The following is a 13,956-nucleotide window of genomic DNA, read 5'->3' as shown; positions in this document are numbered from 1 at the left end:
CAGAGTTGTTTCTAACTGGTGATTGGAAGGTTAATGGTTGGTTCAGTTCTCGGACAACAAGCGACAGCTTATTTTTACATGAAACCCCCTTTCCAACGGTTTTTCATGCAAAAAATAACTAAAGAAATGAGGCTCCAAAACTCGGAATGTAACTGTTGAGGAGCGCGTTTGACTGATGCCCTTCAGCAAGGCATTTTAAAGCCACGATTGTGAGAAACCCATTCGATCTCAGTTGAAACTCATTTGAAAGACAGAGCGTAAAATCACAGTCTGGCCTCCGTACAGAACTCTGGGGCTGAGTGTGTTTCCACACCGGGCTGTCAGCTCAGCCGCGCAGCGCAGGAGAACAGGGCAACAGGCAGATTACACATAATTACCTTGTGAAGCTTGTTAGGGATTACGCTCGTCTGTGTGTCTGTGTGTGCAGGTCTTTGCTCTCACAGTGTGTGTGTGTGTGTGTGTGTGTGTGTGTGTGTGTGTGTGTGTGTGTGTGTGTGTGTGTGTGTGTGTGTGTGTGTGTGTGTGTGTGTGTGTGTGTGTGTTTATGACAGCCGCCGTCCATCAGTCTCCATATTTGTTTTGTCACAGCGCACCTGTCCTCGTTCCGCGCCATAATCTGGCGAGATGAATCACATTACGGCCGAGCTATGCGGCCGAGCGCTGCGCCGCTGCAGCCCCCCCCCCCCCCCGTCAATGAAACCAAGCCGCCGTAATAAGTTTCAATTAAGTAGAGTTTGGTCCCGCATGTCAACACCGCTCGCGTTGTTTGCCTCTCCTTATCTCCTTTTTTAAATTTTTTTATGATAAAACCTGAACCGGCACAATTTGTGAAAGGATGCTTGTGTTGATGTGGTTGTGCTGCTTTATCCATGTTCCCATATGTCCTCCTCCTCCCCCTCCTCCTCCTCCTCCTCCTCCTCCTCTTTTCTGACTCCTGTCCTCCCTCCGCCTGTGTCCCAGCTGTTTCCCGAGACGGGACCCCGTCAGGGCGGGACCAGGTTGACCATCTTGGGTGAGAACCTGGGACTGCAGTTCAGGGACATCCAGATGGGCGTCCGGTTGGGGAAGGTGCCCTGCGTGCCCGTCGAGGAGGAGTACGTGAGTGCGGAGAGGTACGTTACAGGACGCCTTGACGTGTTTCTGCCCAGGAACCCCCCCAGAGAGCAGCCGTCTCTCCTGCACGCAAAACAATTCCGCGCGCCGAAGCCGACTCGTTGGGTTGCAGAAAAGACGGCGGCATCAGGTTTTTTCTGTGTGTGCACGTCTGTAAATTCCATCTGCCTTTCTCCTCCATTACTCCTGACATATGCTCTTTCCTTTATTTCTTGCATCTCTGTCTGTGACATTTACTCCTCTGCGGGGTCCGACACGGCTGAGGGATTGAGTTCAGCCAGATCAAACAATCCCTCCATAGTGCAGTTAGTTGGGAAATGATGCATGTTGAGATCGAGGGGATCTCTGTGCAAACACTGCACACACATCACTTATTCTGCACATTATTCGCAACATCCCAATATGACATCATAGTAATGTTTGTCTCGTTTTTTGGGAGGGGTTTTTTTCCGGTGATCCTCAGCGATAGACTTAAAGCTATTGCGCGAGGCATTCCCTGCCATCTTTGGTCACATTCACTTTGCACTGCACGCCTTCTGCGCGCACACACGTGTCACTTTACAGACCTCAAACCACGAATTTGAAAACTCGAGAAGCATTTGGATTTAATAAACCGTCCTCCTCTTGCAGAATAGTGTGCCTGCTCAACGACGCCACCGGCTACAGGGTCCAGGAGGCTCAAGTGGAAGTGTGCGTGAGGGACTGCGTCAACGACTACCGAGCCCTTTCCCCGAGGCCGTTCACGTTTGTGGTGAGGACCCGAGAAAGAAAAGTCTTCACAAGGTCATTTGTTGGGGTTAGCGCTCCGGTAAATAACTCGCCATACAGCGATGCGTTATTGTTAATGCCACTACCTTCAGCAGTGTCGAGGTAAGAACCGAAGCTGCTTCATTCCTTTATTTGAGTGTCATCTCAAGTAAAGAGCAGCCTTGAAACACACCTGGCTCAATGTACAAGATTGCTGCTCATGCCCCTGTTTATCTTTATATGTTCGGGGTGATATTTTACAGCTTAACTGTTTGTTATTGTTTATTTTTACATTCTGTCTAGACGTGGCCTCAGTCACAATTGAAATAATCACATTCCTGCATTGAACTTACAGATCAGAACCAGATGAGACGTTTGGTTTTGGTTAGAGACAAACAGAATCATTCAGAGCATTTTGCACATTTGTGATAGCTTCTTGGTATTTATTTTTCCCTTTCTTAATTTCTTCCTCCAGACTCCCTACTTCACCCGCATCCAGCCGTCTCAGGGGCCCATTTCGGGCGGCACCCGCGTCACCATCGAGGGGAGCTACCTCAACGCCGGCAGCTACGTGTCGGTGAGCATCGGGCCGCAGCCTTGCTACTTCAAAAGGTGAGGACTTGTTTCCGTCCCTCTCGATTCACGCCTGGCGTAAAAAAAACAGGAACCACACAAGAAGCACTGGATTTCAGATCAAATAAGTTCAGAAGCAATTTCAGACTTACAAATGAAGTTACGGTCAATAACGGCGTTTGCATAAATAAGGGTTTTTCCTGTTTGAAGATTTGTTTCTACGGCACAGAAAGCTATTATCATAAAGATGTTACATGCACATGTGAGTGTGTGTAATCAGTGTGTCAGGTCAGGTTGTTTTGCCTGAGTGTGTGTGGGTTAACAACTTGTTTGTGTGGAGAGCATGTTTGTAGCTTGCAGACATGCTGCATCTCTTTGTCTGCACTCATACAGGCTTTCTCTAATCTTTTGCATGGCGGGGGGGGGAAAAAAACGCAACATCCAAACTATCAGCACAGTTGCTTGCATGTCAAATGCATGGATTACACTCTCACAACTAATCTCCATTAAAGCAACCGTACGCGAGCTTTGATGTGGCAGCGGCAGTCGTGTTCTTTTTTTTTTTTTTTCCCCCCCCTGCCGCAGCCTCTCTGCCGTAATTCTGCCGACTCCACTTTGCGGCGGCTGTTCGCTCACCTCGACTCCGTCTTTATCTGTCAGACCGCGACGCGGCGGCTTACGATTGGGGCGTCTTGTGGCGATTGCTGGGAGGACTTGTGAGGGCTGATATCAGAGATTCTGCATCCCTTTCTGCTCGCACTCTGCCTCCTCTCTGTGTAATTGCTGTGGTATACGGGGGCACAATACAGTGTGTGGCAGTATGTTAAAAGTGCACACACACACACACACACACACACACACACTCATATATGTACACACATGCATTGCCTCTGTGAAGCCGTGGCCCAGAAATGCAGCCACCACTCAACTGTGCTAAATACATATTAGATAATGCAGCGAGTGGGGGACTGCACACAAGACTGCAATTCAAAATGTTATTTTGCCTCCGGGACCAGTGAGCCTTGACAGACAGACAGACACACACACACACACACACACACACACACACACACACACACACACACACACACACACACACACACCTCAGTGTTTGTTACTCGTAGTGCCGTCGACGGACTTCATTAAACATGAGTTTGAAGTCCTTGTTTTTGATTTACACTACTCTAAAAAGAAAAAGAAAAACCTCTTCCACATCTTTCAAGGCATGTTTCATTTATCACAACACAAAGAAGCATTATTCTGATTATTTTCATTTTGGGGCTGCCTGATCTCTCGGCCACGTGTGTAGCTGGTGCCACCTAGAGAGGGAAAAGCATGTTTTATTATAAGCTGTACATCTGACATTGGCCAAGGACACACAGACGTCACATTACAATCTAGTATAAATACAATCTGAAGGGTCGAAAAGCAAATGTCCAAGCTCTTTTACGTACAAGTCAATCAATGTAGAGGGAATCCACCTTTGGCAGTGGTTCCCTTGTCACTTGAGACAGTTTGGCAGAAGTTAAGAGTTTGGGATAATGTGAGAGAATCAAAGCAACACAATCCAGAGGATTGTTGATTTTCAGTGTTCAAGACCAAAGCTACAATCAGTCCAACGGGTAATGTCTTCGACTACCCTCAGATTACAATTTATTTTATTTTTTATTTTTTTTAACCATAGTTCCTGACACTGCAAGAATTCATTATAACATTGTACAAACAGTGAATTGATTACGTTTCCGAGAGCTGGCTAGCAAATCATTCAAAAATTGTATTTACAATAAAACTAAACTTAAACTGCCAGCTCATGGCATTTAATTATTATCATAAAAGGTGGTGGAGGTCAGATTTCTAGAAATACAGCTTCAAAATAAAACAACATCTGACTTCTGGCCACCACAATCTGATGCTTCATCATTAAGTTAAAGGGAACATGTCAGATATGTTGTAAAAATGAAAATATAGAGTCAGGATAACCTTGACAATTGGTTACTTTTGAGTTAAAGTGAATATTTGTGTGAAATTGGACGACTCCCATGCGATTGCATCAATAACAGGAAGATCAGACTCGCATGCAACCGAAAACATGAATCTATTCTTCCATTGCTGCTCAAAGGTAGAAGCATTCGTGAGTAAAGAATTATTAAAGGTGCGTTACTGCTGAAAATGGACTATTTCTGACCGCCCCGCAGGTTTCAGTAGTTTTCCCTTTACAGTTCACCTGACAGGAAGTTGTTGACCCGCCCTCTGCAGAGCCAGTCAGTTTGTCCCGACCTGTCGGTTTGTGGATCCTCAAGAGTTCAGAGTCAATCGTCTAGACTTCACATCTGAGGCAGCAAGTTGTATTTTCAGTATTTGCTTAATATGTTTATACAGTTATTATTCCTGCTCTGCCTCAAATTTGGTTCTGATCCAAAGCGCTATCAGGCAATGTTTAATTTCATTTCTTCTTTTACTTATTTTTATTGAGACGATTGGTTGAATTACAAACCTTGTCGAGTTCTCCAGGCTGGTCGCTTCCAGAATTATCTCATCAAACAGGCAGGTTACATTACGGTTTAAAAAGCTTCAGATTAATTGGATTCGGAAGAAAGACATTAGTAACCACAGAAGGGAGTCATTTGTCAACTCTTTATCTTGGACCTCAGTATTAAAGGAATGGCCTCGCACAGGAAAATAATCACTCTCTCATTATATTATGACGGGATTTTAAAGCGATGCGACTCACGGGAGCTGACTTTTAGCAAAGTGTACATATTGGACGGACGGTGAATTCTATACCTCCCCATGAAAAAGACACGTTCACAGCTTTCAAGCACCACTGACGGACTACGCCGCCGTTTCCGTCTTGTGCAGGAGGAATGCCCGCGAGATCGTGTGCGTCACGCCTGCCGGGCTGACGTCGGGCAGCTCTTCCGTCCTGGTCGACATCGACGACGCCGAACTCAGAAACCCCGAGGTGAAGTTTAACTACACCGAGGACCCCACTGTGCTGAGGATTGAGCCTGACTGGAGCATTGCCAGGTAAGCCTTTTGTGTTGTGTGGGCACTTACTCCGCTGGATCGCTGCGTTTCGTTTGTGTTTCGCATTAAGGCCGTTCAGAAAACACTGCCGTAGAAAATTAACAAATCTGAGTGTTATTTGACTCGCCACAGCTACAGCTGCAAATATCTGCTGTCGCAGGCGATACGTCCAAGAGGGGTTGCAGAGTTCTTGTAAGGACGTCAATAAGAGAAGCAAGAGTCTAGTTTCCAATCGGAGTTTGGTCTGGGAGGAGTCCGTAATGAGTGCAGGGTGGATATTCCCTCAAGCTAGTGGCTTAACGAGATCAGAGGCTGGTCCTTGACTTTTACACAACTGCTTGTGATGCGGGAGCACGGGCAGGGCAAAATTGAGGAAGTGTTCTTCAAGCAGTCTGAGCAGACTCAAATGCTACATGAGAGCTCTGACAGCGAGCTTGGATGGAGGTAAATTGCCGATGCCTCCGGAGATTTCTCATCCGGCGCAATCGGGGACATTTTCAGTGGAGGAAATCGGCAGCGGCAGCCGAGGCGGCGGCGGCGGCGGCGGCAGCTTGTGTCATCCAAAAAGTGGAAAGAATGCAAGCATGTGAGATTATGCAGCCCATTAACTGTTCAAAAGCAATCAGAGATTGAAGAGGCAGCTAATGCTGGTCAGCTGAGGGTGTGCGTGAGCGGGACGTTTCTTCCTCCTGAGCAATTGCACCAATGAGGGAGTGTGATACTCAGTCCTTTGCAGCCTGTCACGCCGCGCTCTACCTCAGCAGCTAAATAAATAAAGAGTGCCACGGCTCAGCATTGAACATGACAGCGGTGTCACCGGGGAGGGGACACACAAGCAAACGGTCTCACATTAAAGTGGATTTACTGTCAGGGAGGGCAGGCCGCGCGCTCGTATCGCTCTTTACAACGGCTACGTGGGTTAGCAGTGAACAACTTGGCTCTCACCTCGGCGACTTCTCCCAAACTCCCGCTCGTGCTTTGAGTGGGGAGTTGGGCCGTCGTAACGAACCGCAGCGATCACTGACTCTGTGTTGCAAACATTACTATCCTCGGTTCCTGTTTGATTTGACGACTTTGTTCACGATTCGGCCAACCATTTCCACAAGAAAACACGAAAAACTTCAAACTGGAAGGGATTTTTGGTGGAAAACGGGAGAACTTACACTGAAAAGCACATCAAAACGTGTGGAAAATTCCGCAATAGTGTGCTATGACTTTTGTTAACAATTCTGCCAACCGTTTCCATTAAAAAAATATCACCAAAAATAAAACTACAGTATATTGGCCATTTAAAGCTCAAGGGATGTTGATATCAAGGAAAATGGAGGCGATAATCGTCAGCAGCGAGCAGCAGGAACGCAACATTTCAAAATGAAATGTTGTGGTTTTCATAATCAGTGGGAAACAAGTGAGATACAATATAGTGGGAAAACTGTCACGATGGGTTCACCTTCCTGTTCATGCATTATATAGTGAGACGTGCAACTTTTACTATTTGGTATGTCCACTTCATATAGCTGCTACTCACCCCCCCCCCTTTTTTTTTTTTTAAAGAGATAAATGTCTTGTCATGTTCGCCGCACCAGTGGTCATGTGGCCTCCTGCACCTTCTGGGTGCTTTAAGCTAAATGGAATTCACTTATATAGTGGTTTGCCACTGATTGAACAGTCCCCAATGTTAGTCCCATTCACACACACACACACACACATTCACACACCAATGGAAACAGCTGCGGAAACCTCACAACCTCCAGAAGTAGAGCAAATTGTAGTAAGAAAACCGTCCTAACACAATCACACCAGTCGATGAAAGGCAGCATGGAGCACATGCTGTTATGTTAATTTACACCAAATTGTTGAGAGGGCCATCTGCGAGTCGTATCGTAAATTAAAACTAATGAAATCATTTTTTGTCGTCTCATGCCGAGTGTGTGGTGAAACGTCGCCTCAGTTTCTTGTTCTTCGCTGACAGGAGCGAGTCTCGGTGAAAGGCCTTCTGGTGCTGCCGTCCATATATTTCAAGGTTCTCGTGCACAGATCAGCTCGTCTGGCACCGGACGCCCAGCCCGAGTTTTCCATTTGGTCTTTTTTCAATTGTTGCAAAAGCAAATGAAAGGGATCTCGTCTCTTGTCCACACAGTTACCAAGACACCGTAAACTTCCAGCGGACCTGACATTTGAAGGATATTACACCTCCACAGTATTCATTGCTACCTCAAACACCCACTGATTAATGGCACCTTGTATGATTTAAGTCCTGTCTGGATCTTGTTCCAGCGGAATATTTTTGTCCAATTAAAAACTACCTCCTGTGATTTGGCAGTGGGTAAAGATTTTCCCCAGATTGATGGTTTTATTCACTCGAGAGCAAAGGCAATTTCAGTGTTATGTTGCCCACCTGTCATGCAGGCCTATACCCTACATCAGAACCTGGCCGGCACCGTTTCCTCCTCTGTAATCGCCGCCAATGAAGGCTCCTTGTGCTTTTCTTTGACTTCAATTTAAACCTTGTGGTCATCTCGCCCCGTTTCCCCTCCTGTGGGGCTCCTTCCCCGCGTCCCCTTCCTTTAACCTGCTTGTCTTTCTGCCTTCCCCGTTGTTACTCATCAGCAGATTGCGGGAGATAGAGGCAGGGCTTGTTAGAGAAAAGTGTTGATGAATCCTGCCCGGTTCCCCTTTGCCCAGTCGGTCTCGCCAAGAAGCAGCTGAGGCCCAATCACTGCCCTGCTTACCCACTGTGCGGGTGTCTTTGTGTGTGCTTGTTTGTATGGCGAGCTCCAAACTCGGGTTCTGCTTCAGGACACGCACTCAGGGGTGATGATCCCACATAAAAAAGAGGCACGAATGCACACATAGACACAAGGTGTCCCGCTGATTCCCAGAGTCCCTGATGTTTGGCCCCACATCCCTCCTCCATCTGGCTCTGGAAAACAACAAAACCGCTCACAGACACACAAACAGCAGCCCCGACTGTGAAAAGAAGTAGCCCGAGTGTTGCTTTCTAACTGGTGGGAGCTTTAATTTCGCCGGCAGTCTGTGTCACCTCACAGGTTCAGGTAGAAAGTCGGAACAAAAGCACCGAGATGCAGCGCTGTATCGGTTCATATCTGCCTTATTGTCTGCCTCCGTGCAAATACATGCACGCCTGCCGAGCTTCATCGCCGCCGCGCTCGGGAAAGTGATAGCAGAGTGGATAAAAGACAGTGAGAGGAGAAAAAGAGCTGGGGTGGAGAAAGAGTGCATTATCCTTGCGCCTGGCTGATGATGTTCCATTTAGGAGGAAGACAAAGCACTTCAGAAAGAAATCAATGAAGAGTGCTCATCTGGGATACAGTGAGGAGGTATTTGGGCAGTGACGGAGGTTAGAGAAGCAATTTTTGGAGCTAAATATTCAAGCAGATCCAGCAGATGGAGTTGCAAACCTCAAAACCCAAGGTGCCCTTGAGCAATGCTTTCAGCGGCGATGCAACTGAAATACGGCCGATCGGTGATGACGTGGCACATCCTGCGACGTCCTAAATGTTGTGATCACTGAAACTTTACATTTACACAACAAAGTTTCAAGTGAGAAACGAGAGTGTCTCGTTTACGTTGCGGTGGTTTGGTGGCCGAATCACAAAAAATGCAGAAAATGCAGATTTTAGAACAAAACCATGCACACATGCACGGAGCAAGACACTGACAACACTGAGCATGTGCAGAAGAACCGTTGACTATGAGCAGTACAGCAGAGTCTCAGAAAAAAAGTTACATTTCCCCCTCCGTTTCCAAGGAGATGGAGTCGGAGCATTTTCAGCTGCTCTTGATATTTAAAGATGTAAGCTCCTTCTTCCTTGACATCACTGAAATGCACCTCCCTCGTTAATATTAACATCAGCGTGGTAGTTTTCTTAGCTAGTCCCTGCTCTGAAGTTTTGGCGCATCCTCTGTTGTTTGAAGATTTGCGCCGAAAACACGTCTGACGAAGAGTGGATGAGTTTGACTAGAAGCCGGGGGAGAACACGGGAGGGGGAAAGAAATAAACAAAGCAGAATGAAAGAGAAGGAGAAGGAGGAGGAGGAACAGGCAAGAGAGAAACACTAACAGCCCCCCCTCCCCCCCTTCCTGTATCCCTGGGAGTTTATTCTGATTGTCTTGTTGTCGGTTCCCTGCAGCATGTACCTGAGCTAAAGAGACTCACTTAGACAAAGAGAAGAGCAACAGGGACAGAGGGACTCAGCGCAAATATACATCAAGCTGAGGAGGAAGGAGGAGGAGGAGGAGGAGGAGGAGGAGGAGGAGGAGGAGGAGAGTCAGTATTGTAAGAAGTGTGGGCTATCTTCTCCTGTGAGGCATTTTGCAGCACTGACTCCTAATTAAAAAAAAATACACTCAACTCCTTTATTAATCAGCTACCTTCCACTCTTGAAAGAGACCCAAATAATGTTTTGCTGGGTCACTTTTTGAAGTATATTCTTTGGCACAACTTATTCGCATTAAAAGTGGAATGACCAAGATTAAAAAGAAGAAGAAGGGAAAAAAAAAAAAAAAGAATAATTTAAAGAGTTTGGATGGAAGTTTTAAAATATTAGAATTTAAACACATAACGTTAATTAAGGTCTGCCCAACAGAACGGTTTTGATTTGTACAAAATGAATGTGACTGCGTTATGGCGGATTTTCATAGCACTCAGCCACAATGAAGTGAAGTGTCTCCCTTGCAGATATTTAAGCTGAATTTGGCACTTGACGAGCTGAAGCAGAAATTACAGAAATACAGCTGTACGCAGGGGTGGTGGTGTGAATACCCTGTAAAAGTATTTTTAAAAAAAGAAAAAATTTTAAAAAGCAGCTGTCAGAGCTCATGTCAAACAGAAGACTCGATGCCTCGCATAACATCTACAATCAAATCTTAAACATGCCCACGTTATCCAAGGAATGAAAGAGATCAGCGCTCCTTTGCCAGTAATGGGCAACCTGCCAAAAGCAAAATAAAGACTCTGAGAAGCCCAGAAGAATAGCCAGACATGAAGCCCTTTATCCACCTACAATGCAAAAGATGGAGCGTCTACCTTTATCATTTATCCCCCGTCCCACCCTATCATTACCTATTGTTAAGTCTGCCTGCTTTAGAGTGAGAGATGAATGTCTAGTGTTCGCCTGCCACAGCCTCTTTTCAAGATATTAAGAGCTTCTGTCTTTTCTTTCTTTTGCTGTATCATTTACTCTGCTCTTGATGTTTATACAATAAGTCTCTCTGGGTAAGTGTCAGATTCATGTCCAAAGTGAAAGATATCACCTGCATTAGTGCACAAGTCAGCGGGGAGTTTATAATAACCCGTCAGATGTGTGTTGTTAACATTTTTTTGTTTTTTTGTTTGCAGTTTTGTTTTAATTCCAAATGATTCAGTGCTGGTGTTTCCAGTTGATCACATGTCGGGTGTCAAGCATAAAAAAACATACATTTCTTCAGAGCAGCGGACACAACACAACACACACACCCGAGCTGAAATGTTCGTGATGCTGCCATGACAGATAACTACCTCTATCAAACTAACCTCAAAGCCAAGCTGTCAAACGGAGTTTATAAGAACATGCATAATGCAACAGCTTCAGCAGAGGGATTTTTGACATTTCGCTGCATTTTGCAGCAGAAGGTTTCATGGAAATTGGCTTTGTGTTGAAATTGTAGTAATTTTTTGGTAGAAATTGCTTGCTTTTGTGAAAGCAAGACAGTGAGCCACAAGAAAGAAAACCTGTAAAGTTTAATTTTAAATATTATGGTGGCACTATTTCGCCTGTCCGACCCTCTCGAGAGGAAATTGTTTATATGTGGCCCCTGAACTAAAAGGTTTTTGACACTCCAGATGTTAACTCCATAACTAACGCCCCAAACATGGAAGAGCTATGTATATTCATAAGTCTCAGATGGTGCAGAAGTCTTCTAAGTGATGTGAAAACTAGAAAAAAAACACTCTCATCTCGGTGTGTGGAAGGGTTAGCCTAAACATTTCTGTAAGACTGAACTCATAACGACACCGTCAGAGGCGCCGGCCATGACTCATTACTGAAATGTGTTGCCTCCGAGGACAATTAGTATATGCTATTTGACATTAAATGTGAATAAAATTCATTCAGTTATCGCGTTTTCATGTTTGTCCAGTAAACTTTGTGGTTGAGCATTTTACTGGTAAGGCTGGTAATCTCAGTGTGTGTCGCCATGTCTTTCATTCGCCTGGTGTAGAAACAGAATGAACTGTCAACATCAGCCACTGCAGCATAACTTCATTGGCGCAGCTGCTGGAGCTCACATGTGGAGAATCCAGCTTGCTTGGTGGTGATCTATCCAAGAGAAACCACATGTACCAGGTCTATAAGTTGACCAGTCCAATCGTGTATTCAAGGGGAATGACAGATACGATGTTGGGATAAACTCAATTTCTAATATTCCACCATGGGCCTTTGGTACTCCACAGTGAGCAAACTTCCAGCTGATTTAGATGTGCCACTAGGCACGTTTGTCAGGTCCTGAAAGCTACGTACTGGGCAACTTTACGGCGTTGCCAAGAGCTGGAGCGCAGCGGTATGCAGGGTCAATAAAGTCCTTCCGTTCTCAGGTGGCATCACCCAGAAGAGAGCTAATACCACCAACGGTAACAATGGAGGGAGTAAATCTCCAAAAAAACACTTGTCTTTAAGGTGTATCTGGAGGAGGCAGCAGGCAGGCTGAAGGATCCCGGAGCTCCAGATATGAAGTGAAATGTTCGATCCTGCAACCAGCCAGCGAGACGCCTCTTCTGTGAGATCTAACCGGCAGTGTTGCCAATCTGCAGACAGCACCGCGGCACAGAAATACCCTTTGGATGCCCACCGTACACTTTCAAAAACACTTTAGCATCCACTCCGCAGTACACATTGTTTATGACTTCCTCAAGATACCCGGCTTTATTCAAGTCTTTTTATTTCAGACGGCGGCGATAGAGACTACAGTATTTCCTCCCTCTCGGCACTTAAAAACCTGCAGAAAGACACATGATAGAGAATCTTATAAACTATATTTCTCTGTGGCACGGGGAGCCTAGCAGCAGTGAAAAGCTGTGATCTCAAAGTAGAAAACAGAGTAGGAGGAACTCAGAGGCTGGAGCTGTCACTGTAAAACAAGGCAGGCCCGAGGAAGGGAAGAGATCAGTGAGAAAAACCTCATGAATCCAATTCCAGCGTTGCAGTGAAGGGACCGGTCCGGTGCCATTCACTTCTGGATTCACTTTTTCCTTTTCAGCTCGAGATGATGAGCCCACCAATCATTTTAGGTCGCATCAAGAGAGGACACCATCGAATGGTAATTAGAAATTTCCCGAGACCGTCCCGAGAATCACTTGCCAGTTTGACCGACCGAATGTGCCAATGAGCCATTGTTCCAAGCCAACACGCAAAGTCAATGCCGGAGAAAAAGAAAGAAATCTTTCAAGAATTGATTCCAGCAAATAGGAAATTCGACACCGAGAGGGGGGAGAGTCTGCCACCGCACTAACAAAACCACACCGGGGACTCCAGCCAAGTTCGGGATCGTGATTTATTGTGTTCGGTCCATTGACCTTGGCCAGCTCAAGGCAAACACACATTTACTGGAGATCACAGTGTTATTAAAGTATGTACAGTATCACTGTGGATCTCTTTTCCACAGCTCTTTTCTCAATGTCGCAACTCCCACGTTCTCGATTTTTCTCTTTGTTTCACACACATTTTTAATCTTTTAGAAACAGTGTGAAAGTAAACGCTCTTGGGTGTGCTCCAACTGCCTCCTATACTCACACATGGAACTTAAAATCTCCCTTTTAGGCAACAGAAGTAGACACCATTTCATACCTATGAAGCACACCCTATAATTATAAAAAGAAACCTGCTTTCATATAGGCAATACGTATCGAATATTTATGAATAATTATTACTTCATGAAGTACCATTTGGTCTGAAATAATGATATCAAACTGATCACAGTATTAGTGTGCTTTTTTTCTCTTTTTGTCACATTTATAGCATTATCTTACGTGACAATGTGATTTAGTGCCCATCGTGTTTTTGAGTAATTCCTTCTGTGGGTGCAGCTCAGGCTGCAGGTGACTTTGAATGAACTAACGTCGGCGGGTTTTGTCTTTCTTCGTCATCTGCTTCCACACAGCACTTCCCAGGCAGCCAGACTTGGTTTTCAAATGAAAACATACACATTTAGTTGCGTGTCGTGTGTCCGTCTACATAACAACGTCACTCGGAAACGCTAAAAAGTCACATTTTTGAAAATGGCTTCCAAGTGGGAAATATTTGGGCAAAAGCTCTGACTGCGGGGGGGGGGGGGGGGGGGGGGGACTTTTTGAAATGCTGCAACTGTGCAAGTGCATAATGAATAGTTCTTCTCCATGAGCCAGTGGATTGACAATAACAACAATGGCGGTCGATATACTACTGGGACTTGGTAGTTTTATAGATGATAGTCACCCTTAGTAGCAGTGCAACTTGGTTT

The 13,956-nt window shown here is 45.5% G+C and overlaps 1 protein-coding gene across 2 annotated transcripts in view; it reads left to right on the top strand.

Annotated features, from left to right (window-relative positions):
* Nucleotides 1–13,956, top strand: part of LOC308130274 (plexin-A1-like) — a 137,869-nt gene that overhangs the window by 68,110 nt on the left and 55,803 nt on the right. For both annotated transcript variants that reach the window (XM_080496522.1, XM_080496521.1), the window contains exons 9-12: nucleotides 961–1,112; nucleotides 1,744–1,864; nucleotides 2,336–2,472; nucleotides 5,293–5,460. In XM_080496522.1, coding sequence (XP_080352648.1) covers nucleotides 961–1,112; nucleotides 1,744–1,864; nucleotides 2,336–2,472; nucleotides 5,293–5,460 — 578 coding nt within the window. The remainder of the gene's footprint in view (nucleotides 1–960; nucleotides 1,113–1,743; nucleotides 1,865–2,335; nucleotides 2,473–5,292; nucleotides 5,461–13,956) is intronic.

The sequence above is a fragment of the Blennius ocellaris genome, assembly GCF_963422515.1.
Source record: "Blennius ocellaris genome assembly, chromosome: 5".
Classification (NCBI taxonomy): domain Eukaryota; kingdom Metazoa; phylum Chordata; class Actinopteri; order Blenniiformes; family Blenniidae; genus Blennius; species Blennius ocellaris.
Note: the sequence above shows the minus strand (reverse complement) of the source record. Positions and strands in the feature narration are given on the sequence as shown.